Below are 19,399 nucleotides of genomic sequence, written 5' to 3'. Positions count from 1 at the left end.
AGGCACCAGACTGAAAATCCTGGCACTGGGTTTCCTGGCCTCCAACAGAACCCGAAGCACGTCCTCAGAAAAGAGGTGCCTAAAGGGGATCAAAACCTATAAGTTGAACAGTGGACAAGTGAGGATGTATTAGAGACCCCTTGTTTTGTGTGAGTAGTTCCATCCTGTGAAGTAATTTGCGGTGACTGCCCTTGGGTAGATGCAGAAGAAGGGGGAACCAATGCTCTCTGGGCCAAAGGGGAGTCACCAGCAAGATTTTAGGGGAAGTCATGTTCTATCTTGAACAGGACCCTTGGAAAGAGAGGGAAGGCATAGAGAAACATCCCCTTCCAAGAAAATGACAAGGCATCCTCCTTCCATGCAAAGGACTTGGGACCCTGTTGCAAAAGAGAGTAAGTTGTTTGTTCAGACGGTAAGCAAAAATATCTACCTGAGAAGTACACCACTGGTGTACAGTGTCCAAAAATGCATCTCTGTGAAGCATCTACTTATGAGTTTGTGTCATGGACTTGTTCAAAGAGTCTGTCACAATGTTTAGTTCTGAAGTAATATAAACAGCTTGGAGAGTCACTTGATACTGGACAGACAGATTCTAAACCTGAACAGCTAGTCTGCACAAAAGGTAAGACTTTGTCCCCCCTTGCTTGTTGATGTACCACGTCACTGTAGTATTGTCTGTGAAGATTTTGAGAGGCCCTAGAAGAAAAACAGTATGGAAGGCCTGAAGATTAAGAAGGAGAGCTCTCATCTCCTTGATGTTGATATGGTCCTCCCTCTGACAAATGGGACAAAGACCCTGAGCCTTCAGAGGCCCAAAATAAGCTCCTTACTCCGGGTTTGAGGCATCCAAGAAAAGTTCCTGAGAGGGGACAGGGAGCTGAAAAGGAAACCTTGGGTTGAGTGACAGCTGATGAATCCACCATGGAAGCTTCAGTTTGAGACATGAAAGAAGAGAAACCAGAAAGTCTAAAGGGTGACAATGCTGAAGCCAAACTGACTTTAGGAACCAATGTAGCTTCATCATATGGAGTCTGGCTAGAAGAAGCAAAGGAATGGTGGAAGCCATGTAACACAGAGCCCTTAGAAACTCCCTGGCCATAACAGAGGCCTAAGGAAGAAGAAATTGAAAAGAAGGCAATTAGTACCAGAGCCTTGCGTGGTGGCAGGGAGGCCAGCATAAGAATGGTCTTGACCCTGCTCCCCAGAAAAACATGATCCTGAAAAGGAGTCAGAAAAGATTTCTGGAAATGTATTGTAAACCCCAGGCTTTGCAAGAGGCAAATAGCATAGTGGAGATGCTGAATCAGGGTCTCTGGGGAGGAAGCCTGAAAGAGCAGGTCATCTAGGTATGGAAAAACTGCATTCCCCTCATCCTGCATCATGCAAAAGACAATCACAGGAGTGAGGCATTTGGTGAAGACCCCTGGGGCTGTAGAAAGGTCAAATGGCAAAGCAGAGAACTGAAAAGACAAGTAAGAGCAAAGAAATGCAAATATTTCCTGAAAAGTGGATGAATACCAATGTGAAGATGGGCATCCTTGAGATCCAGAGAGATCAGGAAAGCCTGAGGAAGAAGAGGAAATAAGCGTCTGAAGGGTCAGCATTCGAAAAGAAGGTATCTTCAGAAATTTGTTGAGCTGAAAAAGGTCCAGAATGGGCCTCCAAGTGTCTTCTTTCCTGGGAACCAAAAACATTCTGGAATAAACCCCCTTCCCCATTTCAGGAGCTGAAACTGCTTGGATGGTGCCTTCAGACAAAGGGCCCTGGAATATCTCTGGCAAAAAGGGCTGCTGTTTTTGAGGAGGTTGAGGAATACGCAGAAAGGGAAGAAGGGCTTTTCACGCCATGGTGTATGCTTGATGAATGGTGGACAGAACCTGGGTCCTCAGTGATCTGTAACCAATGGGAAAGGGACAAGGAAAGATGAAGAGACAAAGGAACCTGACCTAGGATGGAGAGAAGAAGACAGTCAGAACCTGGCTTGTCTGGAAAAGGAAGCGTCTGACTAGTAGGAGTCTCAGAAGACTAAGCAGGAGCGGCCCATCTAGAACCCTTTTTACCTTTGTGAGGAGGGTGAGACTGTCTACAAACAAAGGCAGGCTTAGAAGGATAATTCCTCTGAAATTTAGGAATAAGGGAAACAAAAATATGTTTGAATTCTTGTGAGGCCTTGCCCTTTTCCTGCAGGGACTTAAAAAGTTCAGCAGCTGCAGAACCAAATAGGTTTCCATTATCAAGGTGAGCATCCATCAATTTGTCTTAAATATCATCAGGTAATTGTTGGAGATAAAGCCAAGAATAATACCTCAACACAGAACCAAAGGCAGCAGCTCTAGAAGAAGCATTGGCTTCATCATATCTACATTTAATAAAATGATGAGCCAATTGGCAAAAGGAGCCCAACAGAGAGAGGGCCGAAACCTTCCCCTCAGAATCAGCAAGGTCAGAAATAACCTGATGTGCTTGAGAAAGAAGAGCTAAGACATACCTGATCATATGGTTCTGGTAATTAATGCCCTGAAAGGCCAGGGTAGCAACAGTATACACCTTTTTGCCCAGCTGTTCCATGGCCCTATTGTCCTTGTCAGAATGAAGCAATTTAGTAAAGGGTAATAGTTTGGAAGTTTTGTCAGAAGAGACAGACACAATAGTGAGGTCAGCAGAAAGGCATTTGTAAAGAAACTTGCAACCATCAGGCACCTTATAAAACCTGTCAGTTTTTTTAAGGGCTGGAGGCTGGGAATCAGGAGCCTGAGAAGCTGCTGAAAAAATGTCCATCAGGGCAGATAGGACCACAGGAATAGCAGACAGCTTAGGAGACTCCATCTGAAGGAGTGCATAATACCTCTTCTGAATGACAGAAGCCTGGGTATAGTCCCATTTTAAAAAACTCCATCGTATGAGAGATAGTATTCCCAAAGGAAAGTTCCTCAAAGGGAGAATCTGGACTGACGGAGTCTTTCTTCTCAGAACCACAGTCCAATGGACAAAGAATCTGAGAGGAGTAAGCCAAAGACTCTTCTACAGAATCCAATTCCTCATTAAAAGAGTCCTACTCCTTGGGCCTCTTAAGAGTAGTAGATGACCAAGGGGGAGCAAGAACAGAAACTCCCTGGGGGGCTTCAAAACCATGAGTGCATTAAACAACCTCTATGTAGAATCCTGCCATTTATGATGGGTATCCTTAGGAGAAGGGTTAATATGTTTTGTTTTCTTGTGAAGCAGTATGTAAAGTGTAAAATAAGCAATTTATTAAAAGGCCAGCAAAAACCTTGCTTATTTTGCACTGGACAAACCGCTTCACAAGTGATTTTGTATTTTACTGGTTTCCCTTTTGGGGCTGCACTTGTTTCTTGTTTTTATGTTTTGTTTTCTGCTTCCTTTTCAAAGGCATGTCAGCCCTAAAGATCATAGGAGACTTGGACCCTAATCAACATAGTGGAAATCTCCTCCCAAACAAGAATCTGTGGAATACCTCTCAGTCCCTTAGATGTGATCATCTGAGGTTCCCCCTCAACATCCACAACGGACATCTGCAGAGCTTCCAAGGACATATGAGAAGCCAAACATTCAGGCCTCTGAAACAGTCATGGCAGAGGAATCCAATGAAACAGCTGGACGATCCTCTGCACTTTCACCAGCCTCAAGAGAATCATCTGGGGGAGGTGGTACAGCAGCAGAATTCAACCTAACTTTTTTTGGTCTTTTTGGCAGATGGCTGATCGTCAGGATGGGATGATTCCACCATCACAACCAGCGCAGACAACTGAAGAATCTGGTTCTTTAAGTAGTTAGACAAGGAGGACAGACAACTACAAAGAGTCTTTGGGACAAATGCTTGACAAATCAGGCATGATGTATGGTCGTGAGAAGAGCCCAAGCAAAACAAACATTGCTTGTGATGATCCTTATATGGAATCTGTCTCCCACACAGATGTTTTCCCTTTCTGGATTATATATAACCTCACAACTAAAAGAAAAAACAACATAAGAAGAAAACCCCAATGGAGCACTTATCTGTAAATGGCTTGGTAACTGGCAGAAAAGAAGGAGCATTCAGACCAAAGATGGAAGATGGAGTTTGGACTGGTGAGAAAGAAGTTCTGAGGTGTTTATGTCCATATGTCACCTTTATGCCCTATGGCATGAGCAGGGAGCATACATGTGAAGTACAATGCCCTTACAAGCCTAAGGCTTTGGTATAGTGAGCGGGTGTTGGGCTACCTTAGGCAAGGAATCCCTTTAATAAAGAATACTGCAACAGTGCAATGGAAGGACATCAACCAATGAACCCATTAAGTAGCTTTTGCAGTCAGAAGGTGGAAAGGAAAGGTTATGGGAAATTAGTGTGTCACACTGTCTTATAAATAATGGGGACAAAGATGTAGAAGCAAATACAAAGAAGAGTGTAATATACTCTGCTCTGTATAAATGTGTTCTTTTGATTAACATCATCATCACCACTAACTCTCTTTTTTGTCATGGGGTTGGGATGTTGTATCAACTGTTATAATTTTTCTCAATTCAGTTATACTCCCCTATGATCTTTGATGGCCACGCCTGACTGTCACAGGTCTTCTATCATGCAGTCTATCTATCTATCTATCTATCTATCTATCTATCTATCTATCTATCTATCTATCTCTCTGTCTATCTCTTTGCTGGATGCCCATATCCTCTTGCCTTCTTCCGGTCTCTTAGGATCATAGGAAGTTACTAAGCTACTGGGCCCGAGGCCCTTACAAGCCTAGGCAAGAATTTAACCCATGTCTCGACAAGTCAGTACCCAATGCCCCTGTCCATCAGGGACACAGGTGGAATCCCAGGGGTGTATTTTCTGTTCTCCATCCAGGCTGCTCTTAAAAAGGGTTAATGAGGTACTCTGCTTGATGTGGAGAGGGAGTCTATTCCACAGAAGGGGGAGTCTTTGGGACACAAACTTGTCCTGCCAACAAGTCCTACTGATGTCACAGACCAGGCTGAGGTTGCTTGTGCAGGTTACTCGAGTGGAGCTTGACTTGCAGATATGCAGCAGTCCCATCAAGGTGGGGTCTGAGATTGCTTTGTATGCCAGACAGAGGTCACATCTGAGGAATCTGTATGAGACTGAGTAGACAGACAGGGCCTTTAGCCTATCTGTGTAGGGTAGATGTTTGAGGCCCTAGATTCTCCTAGTGAGTAACCTCTGTGGTCTCTCCAGATGCTGCATGTGCTTGGTGAGGTACATGCTGAAAGGGGCATTGTACGCAACAATGGGTTTTATAAGGGAAGAATACAGGGATGTTATGTTCCCAAATCTTCCTCACTAAACTGGCTTCTGCTTTCCTGCACATGTGCCTGAACCCTTGCAATCTGCTCTTTTTGACCTTCACTGCAATTGGAACTACATGGGCTTCGGCTCTGATGTCCTCATTTCTTCATGTTTCCACAGTGCGCATCCTGCCCATATCCAAAGCACTTTATCTCCATTACCTCTAGCTTTCTCAGCTGCTCTGCCTTCACTGCCCAGGTTTTTGTACTATACAGAAGTACTGGTCACACAGTTTGGTACACCTTGCTTTTCAGCTCCTTTGGAATTAATCTGTCAAACTCTACGCCGACATTCTGTGGCAGCTGGCTGCAGCCACAGCTCATCATCATCATCAACCCCTTTTCCCTCATTCTTCTACATGGGACTGGGGGTATCCCCTTCAATTCTCTGTCTCACTGTCACAAGACTCACACAATCCATCCATCTCTATGCTGAATGCACTAGTTTCCTCTTGCCTTCTTCCTGCCTGTCCCAGATCTTCTTCACCAGATTGTCTCCTGCTTTCCTGTACCTGTTCCCAAATCACAGTAATATGTTCTCTTTGAGCTCCTCTGCAATTGGAGCTACTTGAGCTTCTGTTCTGATGTCCTAATTTCTTAATCTGTCCCACAGTGTATGACCTACTCTACCTACCTCAGGCACTTCAACTCCAACCCCTCTAGCTTCCTCAACTGCTCTGTCTTCATTGCCCAGGTTTCTGAACCATACAGTAGTACAGGTCACACCACTATTTTGCACACCATACTTTTCAGCTTCTTTGGCATTCTTCTGTCACACACTACCCCCAACACTTTGAGACAGTTGGCTGTAGCGCCTCTGACTCTAGCTTTAACTTCTTCATTAAAACTTCTCTTCTCTTCGATCACCTCTCCTAGATACCAGAAGCTGTTAAACATTTCCACGATTTTTCCTTTTGTCTCAATTTTTAGCTTCTTCTGATTTCTCCCATTTGCTGCCATGACAAGTGTTGTCGGTACACAGTTTCATCCCATGTGCCTTCAGTTTTCATTCCATTTACCTATCATTTGATGAAATCCTTGCTCAGAGTCTGTGTCTGCCTATAATGCCATATCATCTGCATACAGCAACTTTGTTAATCTGTCCCCCTCCAGTCTGTTTACTAATGTTGTCCATCATCAGTATGAACTGCAGTGGAGTCACAGCTGAACCCTGATGCAAACCCACTCCCACTGGGAACCCCTCTGTGAAACCAAACACCATTCATGCTTGTGTCATTGGGTCCTTGTACATAGCCTGCACTAATTCTACCAATATTTCTGGGACTTTGAACAGTCAAAGGACTGTCCAAATCAGCTTACTTAGGACCCTATCATATGCTTTTTCCAAGTCTAGGAATGCAAAGTTAGACTCTTTCCTCATCTCTAGTTTCTTCTCAACAATCTGTCTCGCTAAGATCATCTGATCTCGCTGGCACTGGAGAATCTATAGGGTAGCCTTATTCAAGATGATCAGAGAATTTATCACAACTGTTATGAATATGTACATAAAGTACCTTTAAAACTCCTCTCTGTTGTTCTTTTACAGCACATCTTTTTCTTTAATTGAAGGACAAAAACTGTATATGATTAAGAGGCAAGATTGAGTTGTCCCTTGTTCATTATAGCACATAAAACAACAAGGAATCTTTAACAAAAAAAGCAAAGAGAGAGAGAGAGAGAGAGAGAGAGAGAAAGAGGTAACAAGAGATCCTGAGTTTGCTAATGCTGCCTCTCAGGCTTTGTTTAGAACTCACTGACATTCAGCTCCATGAGGTCTCAACTCCGAGTTCAACTTGTCAGGAACTCAACCCAATGAAATATTTTAAAGTGTTTTCTGCAGAGGACATTCCCTGCTGCATCCCTATGTTAAGGGGGCAAGCCCCCATGACCCCAATTTAAATAATCAATTCCACAGTCGAACTAACAACTAAAAAAAAGATCCATTTCAGAAACAAAAGGAATCACTGTTGGCAAATACCTAGAAACTGGTCTAGTAGTAATTCCCTGAGGAAAACAAACAATCAGGAGTTCAACATTAGGGAGATGAACTTTGCCACAAGCAGCATTCACTTTACACTCAACAATGTAAAGGGAAGCTGGCTAATAGTTACTGTGCAAAATGTTTCTTTAACTGCTTTACTGCTAGATGCAAGAGTCTTTTCCACTGTCACTGACTGTTCTGGGTTATTTTGGTCCCTATCTAGAAATGGATGCGACTTCAAAATGATTTGACAGATTCTTTTGAAACTTTTAGGGAATTCAGCATTGGATAGTTTCCTATAAGACTGTGCTCCTAATTTCAATGACAAATTTATGTATGGATTTATTTATTTGTCATTTGTTTACCAGGAAAGTCCGACTGGGTAAAAGACCCATTTTTAGTGCAGGCCCAGACAAAAAAGCTCCATAAACAATGCAAAACAAAGTAGACAGGTGCAAATGAAAATGCAATCAATATCAAATCTTACATGGCTAATAGTGTTACAATAATATGCAGAGAGCTGAAAATACCTAGGAGGAAAAAGTTTTGGACTGTTGATGCATTTAACATAAAATATTAATTGCTTACTTCGTGATAAAATTAACTTAACATACCATGTTACATGAGAGAGTTTAGAAAGAGGACAGGGTTAGTTAAAAGAGCACTGGGAAGTAGAATGAGCTTGGTTAAAACAGTAAGATGAACTTAAAGGAAAGTTGAGATAAAGGAAGTAATATGCAGATGAAGGGAAGCAGTAGGAAGGATCAGAGGTAATTGAAGGGAAGCTAGTCAGGTCTGAAGCATGGGCATAACCAATTGTTGTATAAGTGGTTCTTGAGTATTTTCTTGAAGTGGACAGTGTTTCTTGCAGACCTGATAGTAAGTGGGAGAGTATTCCAGATTTTGGCTATGTGATATGAGTAAAGTGATTCTCCTGCGGTATTACTGGCTTCAGACATTTGAAGTAATGATTTAGCGGTGGAACACAATACAGAATTATTGGAATACAGTTGCAGTATGTTTTGAAGGGCAGGGGTCTTATCAGGCTGTTGTAGTATTCTACGGGCCATTGTGAGTTGGGTACAGTGTAAGTGATTGGGTAGTTCGAGCCAGGGTAGCTGTTTTAGGGCTAGGCAGTGGTGTATGTAGAATATGAGGTGAATTTTGCTGTTTATTATAGCAGGCTTCTAGTTTACACTTATATGTTTTTCTCAAATTAGTGAATATGGGTGAGGCATAGAGGAGTGTAGAGAGCAAGTGGGTTCTAGTGATAGCAGCCCTAGTATCATCAGGTAGGAACTGCTTGTTTCTATATAGCATGCGTAGCTTTTTGTGTACCTGTTTTATTGTTTGTGATACATGAATGTCGAATTTCATGTTATTACTGATTAGTACTCTTGGGAGTTTTGTTTGGTGTACGGCAGAAATTGTGGTGTTGAAGGTGGGGGGGGTCTATGGTTCTAGTGGGTTGGAATAGCATAAGTTTACTTTTGTTTGGATTAAGGATGAGTTGAGCGTGAGATAGCCAGGATTCCACTGCAGAAAAGATCTATTGTGTTATGACTTACAATTGCTGAAAAGTTGTGGCAGCACATGTGAGCGTAGAATCATCTGCATATTGGAGCAGGGTGGCATGGTTAGTGGGCAGTGTGCAGACTGTTAGTGAAGATAATGAAGAGAAGAGGACCTAGTATAGAGCCTTGAGGTACTCCAGGGGTAACTGGGAGCAGGGGGAGAGGGCATTCTGCCATGTTATGGTTTGCTGGGGATCTGATAGGTAGGCTTTGAGCCATGTAAGTGCTGAGTGGCTAAGATTTAGGTGAGAGAGTACACTTAGCAGTGTTTGGTGTGAAACGGTATCAAATGCCTTAGAGAGGTCTAAGAAGGTAGTTGAGACTAGTTTCCCTTCACTCCTATATTGACTGATGGTGTTACTGACAGTCATGAGGGCAGTTGTGGTGCTGTGGTCGGTGCAAAAACCATGTTGTGTGTTGGCTAGTAAATTGTTAGTTAAGAGATAGTTCAAATGAGCTACTGTATTTTGAATTTTCATGGAAAAAATAACTGTAATGTCATTTTATGCCAAATTGTTTAAAAGGAGGGAAAACCTCACTTTTATACATAAAAGTACCAGAAGTGCAAAGTCTTTGTAGGAATTCTGGTCTTAATTAAATGGCTTCCCTCTACATCCTTGAACTTAAGACTGGATGACGTATGAACTGGTTGAGTTCTACTAGGCCAAGATGAACTCTCTCATTAATGTTTTTCATACGAAATCAGTACTGGTGGAGGTCCCAAGTGTATGCCAGTAGTGATTCCTTTCTTTTGGGAGATTTCCCCTTTCTTCTTGTTTGTGCATTTTTAGAGCTGGTATTCCTAAGTTTGGGGGAGGGGAGGGGGAGCAGATTAATGTGGAGGTCTTGCTCCCTGCAAAAAAAAAAAAAAAAAAAAAAAAAAAATATATATATATATATATATATATATATATATATGTATACATATATATATATATATATATATATATATATATATATATATATATGTATGTATATATATATATATATATATATATATATATATATATATATATATATATATATATATAGTTTTTTTGGTCTGTTTTTACTTTCATTAAAATTAGGTTATAACTGGTTGTTTTCGTCTTCTGGATGTAACATCTAGATGCACGTCGAAAAGTCAGAGAGAAGCTAACTTTACCTACAAATGTCTGTATTGCTTTCACATTTTCATATTAAATTTTCAGATTAAGACATGTGGATAGTCAGCCTGATCCTAATAAACTTTAAATTTTATAGTAAAACTCTTTAAATAAAAATATATGTGTACTGAATTATAAACTACTGTACACTTAACATGTATCTTTAGATTACATGTAACAGAACAGCTGTATTTTGTATCTTGAATTTCCAAGGACAAATTCAGAATTCTGAGTATTTTTTTCTATTTAAACATTTCAAATATCTGAAACCATCATTTTAAGGGAAAGATAAATAGTGTTTTAACTCTGTTATTATAACAACATCATATACAGTATTTATAGTTTTGATGTATTCTCTATGAAAAAAAGAGAAACATACATGCTTGTTGTGAACCAACATTAATGAATCCTTGCTAGTTATCATGTTTTGGGGGTGAAAAACTGCAACAGAATAACAATAACAATAATAATAAATAAAGATGACATAACTATGAAAAGACAAACCATGGGTTCTGCTTTCATGATATATCACAAAATGATAATTTCATCTCATTTGTACAGAGGCTGCCCTGGAAGAAAAAGCCCCTTGTCACAGTTGCACAGCAGCCCCTTCCAAGCCTGTGAAGAGGTTATATAACCAGCAATAAATAAACGCTAAGCTTATTATTCTTTTCATGGAAATAGCTTTCGCACATAAATTCATGCCCAGACTCATTTTTTTGTGGTGACACTTCTGCCCTGCGCTGAAACACAGCATGAAGGCTTCCACATGCTGAATGACACATTGAGTAAAATCTTCAAACTTCAGATTCCAGTAATACCACTACCAGTAGTCTAGTAATGACACTTATGGCAATACAGTATTAAATGCCAGTTAGGTGGCAGAACACAGCCTATGCAAAGCACAACATGTTAATGTGATTAGGTTCTCTGCACAGAAGCACCCACCTGACCAGGATCTAGTGGCCTTAACAGATGATTTTTATAACCATATCACATTATGAATAGTACTTGGCATATCTAGAACATTTTGTTAAAAAACAGAGCCACCAACAAACATCTTCAGGTGAAAAAAAATTCTGAAGCTAAAAAAATGAAACTGGCTTTTCTTTTTCCCTCCAACACACACCTACATAATAACTAGGCTCTCATTTCTGTATCCATCTACTTAACATAATCAATTCAGAAGAAGTAGGGCAGTCATTTCTAAGTTTCAGCACTAGCAGTCTTTTTTCAGACAAGTGAATTCATTTATTTGTGAATCACATATTTGACTCCCATAGCTATCTACACAGAAACATCACCTGACCATATATGACCCATTTAAACCCATTTTACCATCTCAGAAATTCAGATTATGTTAAATCGTTGAAGAATAGTACAACCTCTCTTGTTAAGCAGTTCCAGCACAAATCTCTTGTACATTTCAGAAGTATACAAAGAATTAATACAGTCATTTCAAAGTGTTGCTGTTTACGGTATTAATTGACAGTGATAGAAAAACACTTACCATTAACTGCACTTTTACAGAGGGGCTTAAGCATACCTTTTTCTGTCAGTTGTGGCACTTCCTTCACAGTATCTTCCTCTTCTTTGATGACTACTTCATCCTCCTCCTCCTCTGCTTCTTCCATATCACTGTCAAGGTAGCCTATCAGTAGCTCTGTATCTGTGTCGATATCATCAACAGCCAAATAGAAAATGTTTTCACCTTCCTGCAAACAGCAAGCAACAGCACTCATTATATTAGGTTTTTAATGGAAAAACAGCAAATTTTCACAGTGGCAAAGCTTTTATGTTGCCAGCAACAATTACACTGCCGGCATAAATACTTTGATCACTGATGGCATTGTTATTGCTTTGAGTCTATTAGAAAACTGTTACTTTATGATAACTCTGTTTTACAATATTAATGATGCTGATCTGAGGGTTTGAGTTTCCTCAGCCTCCATTTGCCTACTGTGTGATTCTAAGTAAGTCATTTAAATAGAAAGTGACCCCAGGCTGCCCCTGAAGACAGGCTGGTCTTGAAGTTTACACAGATTACAGCTGTTAACAAATGAATAAATTACAAAAAAATTATTTTCTTGTTACTTGTTTAGCAATTTTACATATTTTCTTTTGTAATATCCACAGACGAAAGAAAAACATAACAAAAACAACAACAATAATTCCACAGTATACGTAGGACAATTTTTTTGACAAGTAGACATTTCTGATGCGTGACTCTAAAACTGAAATCCCAAAGCCCTACTTAGAACAAGAAACAATTCATTATGAATGACCACTCAAGTGGTTTATGCCCACTTTGTCAAGTCTTACAGACGTGAAGCCTATGAAATGAACATGCATTTATCTGAGTGTCAGTTATGTGAAACAAAATTTTTTCACAACTGCAAAATGGCATCCTGCTTACCAGAGAACAGTTTGTATGCACATATACTCAGACGCGTGCACACTATGCATGCACGGCAACATACAGCAATGAATAAACAATCTGAGGCATAAGACAATAATAACAAAATAGTATGGAGCCACCCACAACTAGTAATAACACCCCTCAAAAAAAAAAAAAAAAATTATGGACAAAATACCCACCACCTATAAAAGAAACATGTCAAGGAAGTTGTACTGCTGAAGGATGTAAACATTATGATGACTGTGTGAAAGAAATGATATGCAGTGTTACAAACACTAAACACAATGTGAAGATAACAATATTAGAATGATGTAGCATGACACCATACCAAGCTGTCATATGGAGACCAGTGATATGTGTGACATGATGCTGCAGTACAAACACAGAGACATGACTGAAGAATTGGACAGCCGCAGCCACCATAATAAATAAACACGATAAATGTGAAACTATGACAAGCAATTTCCAGATAAAGTACCCTTGACTACTGTACAGGCAAACACGTCAGCTGATGTACTGTTGTTCTTCTTTTGGCTTTTCCTGGTTAGGGGTCGCCACAGCAGAACGCCGGTCAGCTAATGATTGGCAGTTGATTTTTACGGTGCTGAGGTGCCAGCCCGATGCCCAAACTTCAACAAAGTATGTTCATTATAAATGAGCCAGTACTAGTTTCTAAATGGGCATGTGCAGTACTTGCATGTATGCAGGGTGTTATACAACCAGCAACAATGGGATCAGTGGTCAGTAGTTAAAGGCAGTGAGATATGCTGCTGACTAGGGTACACCAGGCAGTGAGGAATCACGCTTCCGTCATGCAGAGCAATGGACAATACATCCAGGAAGATTACAATGCTGTACTGACTGCACCTCTGCATCACAGTACTGAACTGGTCCATATAAGCTATACATTTTCTGCACAGTGGCAATGACGACAAGCCCCCATGGACACCCAATCTGATGCTGTCCCTGAGCCTTTGATCTTACAAGTTATTTTGTTCAGCTTGGGAGGTGGTCCCTTTTTGAACTCGTGATTAACACACCCAAAATGAAATGGTATGTAATAGTTTGCACTGTGAATCACCAGCCTTGTTACGAAGTGTATGTATCTTCTCTTTCTTAAAACAAAGTTATCACCAAATCATTCAGCACGTTTCTGTTGGAGTAAGACATGTTCCTTAGTAGCCTGTTTATTGCTGCTGATACTTGTACTAGATGTGGCCAGTGCCTTCAGTTTTTTTTTTTACTGTAGGCTGCATTAATGACTTGCTGCTACACTGCAGATCACAATGCTACATTCTTCTGCAGGCAACCTGGAAAAGGTGGAAATGATAACCTTTCATTACAAAGGTTGGAAACTGTAGGGATGTCTTCAATTCAGTCTTCTTGAAGTGTTGGCTCACAGATCTGGGTGCAACAGTCAGATCTTCATTATCTCTAACTTCCTGTAGTGCCCGCTTTCTGATCATGTATGCCATGACATAAACATGTAAATGAGTGTTCCCTGTCACAGACTGTGTCTCCAACCACAGTGTGGTTGCCTGATAGAAGTTGTGCTCTTTGCTGGGCGCCATGGTCCTGTAATGTACCACTTCATAACTGTGGTTGTGGCTACCAACTGCACTGATATTTGTTACAACATTATTTCAGACATGTCCTAGTAGGTCTGTTCAGCAGCATGCAGGGCAAAGAGCCATCATCCATGGAGACAGGGGGCCTGGAGTAGCACCTCATTCCCGCATCCAAGAAGTTGGCCTTATATGAAGGAGCCCCAACAGGTTAGTCATTGCTCTGTTAAAACAGTGGCATTACCAGCCTTGTTCCAGTATGGCCTTGACAAATCCTAACACTATCAGTATTTTACCTGGCCATTTAGCATGCTATTCTACTGTCTGTCAGATATCTATTTGTATGCACACTCTTTAATTAATGTCAGGTGCATAGGTTTACTGAGCACATGTTCCCCACAAAACAATCACATACCACTGCAACTGACCAAGATGACATGACATTTCCTTTCACTGTTAAAAATACTTTTGTTACTAACATATGTGCAGTGTATACAACACTCAATTTTATTTACTAAAATGTGTATCCTATAGATTGTACAAGTCTGTTGAACTGTGCTTTGAGTATGTATCCACAGGTATGTCTTCCATTAAGCTTAAAAATCCTGCAGCCCAGCAACTGCTGTACCCTTGCAATCTCCCTTTCCCAATACACTTGGTAGTATTGAAAAATATGCATATATATCAACAAGTTAAGTACCAGTTAAAAGCAGCGATACTACAAATTAAGTAGCACTTACCTTGTACAATCAGAGGTATTTTTCCTGAAGAAATCTTCTGAAATTCACTTTTGGCAGGTTCTGAACTTTGTGCTCTACAGTTTTCTTCTGTAGGGCGATAAGATTCCCTACATTCCATCGCACTTACATCATGCAGCTTCACCTGCTTGAGCTCAGTGATTATGCTAATTAGGGCTCAGTTTATTATTGTTTCTGAAATGCTCAATTTGCACAAAGTGAAAACCTGCTAAGCACTAAACCCATTTGTACTTAATGCCGTGTACATACTCCGGTCCCTGTGGACAGCACTGGGCATGTGCTGTCCAGACCATGCCTTTGGGGAAGAGGGGAATGTAATTCCACATGCAATCATTTGTAAATGGAGTTACTGTAGTGCCTGATTTCTTACCACCATACACAAGGAAACAGGTCTGCCAAATTCCACACTTTGAAGTGCTACTGTGAACCGTAATACAGTACCCACATTATCCTAGCCCATTATGCTTTGTTCCAATGAGGTACCCACTGATTCCTATCATGGGATACACAAGACCTGATTTAGGCACTAATTTTCAGTCATTTTTCAATGAGATTCTTCCTTGTGGCTTGAGAATGAGAGGGTAGTGCTCATTACACAGCAAAAAGTACAAAATATTTCTGCAGCCTGTCCATAAGCTGAATATGAACTTAAAATCGCCACTACGACCAAAATGACTTCAAACCTTTCTTTCTGTCAGAAAGTTAAGAATTAACACGCAACAACATACAGAACTAGTCAACAATAATACTACCCACTCCGACTGAAAGGAAATATCCAAGCTGAATGTAGTTCAAATTTTACTCCACCCAGAGTTATCAGTACTCCGTAGACTCTGAGGTCACAGTCACACCCTTTAATTATAACGGAATACATTCTCTCTGACCTCTCAAATCCTAAGCACATTTCATCTGTGGGCTTAGATGACATATCTGATTATCACTGTCAAATATGGCCTATCTGAAACTGTACTGTGTCACCCTTGCCACCTTCAAGGTAAACCTAGATAACTGGACAAACTCATATTCTCTCCAGGCTATCTTCTATTGCCCTCCTTGAGGATGACTGGAACTGCTGAATATGAGTCACTGGCTAGTCTTGTTATGATCTGCAGACTGATTGCCTAGTACTTACATAAGAAACTATATGGACTTGATCACCTCCCTCCCCTGAGTTGGGCAAGCAAGCAAACATTAGCTATGAGTCCTTTCCATCCTCAGCCTGCTCCTATAGTGCTTAGGGCATCAATCAAACATGGGTCATCTGGGCTGCAGTCATGGCTTTAGTTGTGCATGTAAAGTTTCCACTTCTGTTGCTTCTTGTATTACAGAAGGCCTTCAAAAACACTTGTTTCTGTGAGTCACACTTTGACGAATCGCAATTAGGCACAAACAATTTAGACAAAAAACATTTCTCTGAAGTTTCTGCATCATGAGAAAAGCCTTTACTCAGTGATTTGGCAAACTCAGTGTCGATAATAACAGTGGGAGGGAGTAAGGGTTTTCTCTTGCTTGGCAACTTTGTCACTACATGAAACAATGGATGTTCGTCGTCTCCCATTGCTGCAGTCCTGACAAATGGGTACTCCGCTGCCCACCATCGGCCCGAATACCAAAGGGCTAGAACTGGCGTCGGTCACGGGCGCCTGAGACTGACGTAAGTACTTGTCAGTACAAATGCGCATGACCGACGCCATAACCTCAGTATTTCTTGCCGCATGGTCCTCAGCAGAAGCAGTTTTTGCAAGTGCCGTTCGGTGTTCTGGAACTGTCGGTTTTCGAGTTTCAGACCGGATACCAAGTTGGCTAAGTACCCTGTTGGGAACATTTTTTGTCTTTTTCTTGCCTCAGTATTGCCGGATGTCAGAAAAAGTTAATAACTGTATTTCTTGTGGGAAACAGATTCCTCATAGGGATTACCATTCACTCTGCATTCCTTGTTTAGGGCCTGAGCACGACGTTGTTGGGTGTCGCTTTTGTGCTACTTTTAACAAGCGTACTATTAAACGTCGGTTGGACTGTGCTAGGCTGGTGTTTGGTAGACGTTGTAATTATAACATGCCGTCGGATTCTCCGACGACTGGTTCTTCTAAGAAGCGCAAAGATAAGTCTTTGCGGTCCAAACTGGATGAGGCGTCCACTCCGGACGTCGGTTCTGTGGAACCACTGACTGCTTCAGTGGCTCCTTCTGACAGTTTACCGGTGTGTCTAGGGGAGCCTTTGTTACTGCAGGAAGTGGCTTCTCCTGTGTTAGGCCAGGCTGAGGGTGCTTCTTTGTTGTCGGTGGCTTCCTCCCCTCATAGGGTAGTTAGACCTCCTCCTTCTCAGGGCAAAGGCCATTCTAAATCTAAGTCTATCCCTGCTGGTGCTAATCCCCAGGGTCCGGCTCCTAGGAAGCACATGTTAAAGATGGCTGAAAATTTGATTACTTTAATTAGGGGTTCCATGCCCCCCCCTGTGAAGCGGCCCAGGATAGACACAGAATTGGAGGGTCTGGTTCAGTCTTCCAATGAGTCAGATTCCTCTGTGGAAGAGCTTCAGGATTTCCCTCCCTATTCTGATTCGGAGGCTGAGGACGCTACTCCCTCTGCGTCCCCTCCAGAAGATTTTTCTTTCTCTGAAACTTTGCATTCCATGAGGGAACATTTCCAGTGGGATGGCCAGGATTATTCTGATTCTCGTAAAGGCTGAGAGAATTCTTGTTTTACCTCAGCACAGGCCTTTGGCTATTCCCCTGTACTGGATGTTGTTCAGGATGTATTTTCTGAGGCTGCCCTTAACCCAGATTCTCTGCCCCTGCCCCAGTTAAACCAGATAGATACTACAGGGTTCCGGAAGCTCACAAGTACTTGTATAAGAGTCCTAGGGCTGATCCAGAAACTATTTCTCAAGGCCCCAAAGGTGTTAAGGCTTCTGTGGTTAAGAATCCGGTTCCTCTGGACAAGGATGCTAGGGCCCTGGATAGGTGGGGTAAAAAACTGTATACCTCTTCTACTTTGGCTATGAGAGCTTTAAATTGTCAATTTCATATGCTCAGGTATCAGAATTATTTGCTAAGTCAATTGAAATGTAAAGTGGATGCTTTGTCTGAAGGTGTTGACTGTAAGGAGCTTCAGGATTTAGTGCATGCTTCAGACCAGGTTGGTAAGCATTCTTTGCAGTGTGGTTTTGATGCTTTACAGGCTTCTTCCAGAGTGGCTGCTACTAGTTCTGTTGTTCGCAGACATGCCTGGCTTAGAGATCAGTCCTTGTCAGAGCATGTTAAGGCTCGCATTATGGATGCTCCTTTGCAATCTGATGTTCTTTTGGCCCTCCAGTGGAATCAGTTTTGAAAAAATGGAGGAAAAAGCTAAGTCTATGCAGACGGTAAAGGACTTCTTACAGGTTCAGCCCCCTAAGTTCAGTAGGAATTGGCCTGCTAGGGGATGGTCTTTTCCCTCTTCGGATTTTCATTCTAGGGGCAGGTCGAGGCGTGGTAGAGGTAGGGCTTCCTCTCAGGGCCCTGTTACTTCTAGGCCTTTGAATTCTTTTACCCCTTCTGCTGGGGTGGGCAGGGGTCAGTCCTTTGGAAGCAGTCCCAATGACCTGTGTCTTCAGCTGCCAGACTCTGCTTTGCTGGCAGCTCCTCTAGGAGGAAAACTGGGACTTTTCAAAGGGAATTGGCATTTGGTTACCCAAGACAAATGGGTATTGGACATTATAACTCGAGGCTACAAGTTTTATTTTCACACATTCCCTCCTTTCAAAGGTATGCCGGATGTGCCTCATCAGCAAAGACTGGAAGCGCAGGCACAGATTTTTTCTCTGCTCCGGTTGGGAGCAATACAAGCAGTTCCTTCTGTGGACAGAGGCACGGGGTTTTATTCCAGTCTTTTCTTGGTGCCAAAGAAGGGAAATACTTGGAGGCCCATTCTGGATTTATCCATTCTAAACACCTTTCTGGAAATTCCGAAATTCAAGATGTTGACACTGCAGCAGCTGTTGCCTATGCTAGGCAGAGATCACTGGATGGTGACTTTGGATCTCAAGGAGGCCTATCTTCACATTCCTATCAGGCCCAGTTGCAGGAAATTCCTGAGGTTTCGGACTGGGAATTTGCATTATCAGTTCTATGCATTGCCCTTTGGCTTATCTACTGCGCCCAGGGTATTCACAAAAATCCTGGCTCCAGTAATAGCTTTTCTCCGGTTAAGGGGAATTCAAATTTATCCTTATCTGGACGATTGTTTGATACTGGCTCAGGGCAAGCACGAACTTCTTCGACATCTGCAGTTTGTGATGACAGTTTTCAGATGCCTAGGGTATTCTGTGAACGAAATAAAGTCCAGTCTAGTACCCTCACAGGAGATGTGTTTTCTGGGTGTGAGACTGAATACAGCTACTCAGATGGCATCTCTTACCGGACAAACAAAGAAATCTTCACCTATACTTCCAACAGCTATCCGTAATGTCCAGGCTGACTGCAAGGACAGTCCTTCAAGCCTTGGGGTTCATGGCATCTTGCATTCTAGTACTTCCCAATGCCAAACTGCATATGAGGAAGCTACAGTGGTATCTCAAAAGCGTTTGGACTCAACACAGCCACGATTTGGATACTGTCATTCGGATTCTCCCTTGCATTCAGAAAGAATTTGTGTGGTGGGCTCAGGA

The 19,399-nt window shown here is 41.7% G+C and overlaps 1 protein-coding gene across 2 annotated transcripts in view; it reads right to left on the bottom strand.

Moving 5' to 3' along the window:
• The window catches only part of PRDM5 (PR/SET domain 5), a 2,968,604-nt gene that overhangs the window by 2,056,817 nt on the left and 892,388 nt on the right, over window positions 1–19,399 (bottom strand). For both annotated transcript variants that reach the window (XM_044074997.1, XM_044074998.1), the window contains exon 4: window positions 11,557–11,725. In XM_044074997.1, the coding sequence (XP_043930932.1) occupies window positions 11,557–11,725 (169 nt within the window). The remainder of the gene's footprint in view (window positions 1–11,556; window positions 11,726–19,399) is intronic.

The sequence above is a fragment of the Protopterus annectens genome, chromosome 6.part0 (genome assembly GCF_019279795.1).
Source record: "Protopterus annectens isolate FY-2018-M chromosome 6.part0, PAN1.0, whole genome shotgun sequence".
Taxonomy (NCBI): domain Eukaryota; kingdom Metazoa; phylum Chordata; order Ceratodontiformes; family Protopteridae; genus Protopterus; species Protopterus annectens.
Note: the sequence above shows the minus strand (reverse complement) of the source record. Positions and strands in the feature narration are given on the sequence as shown.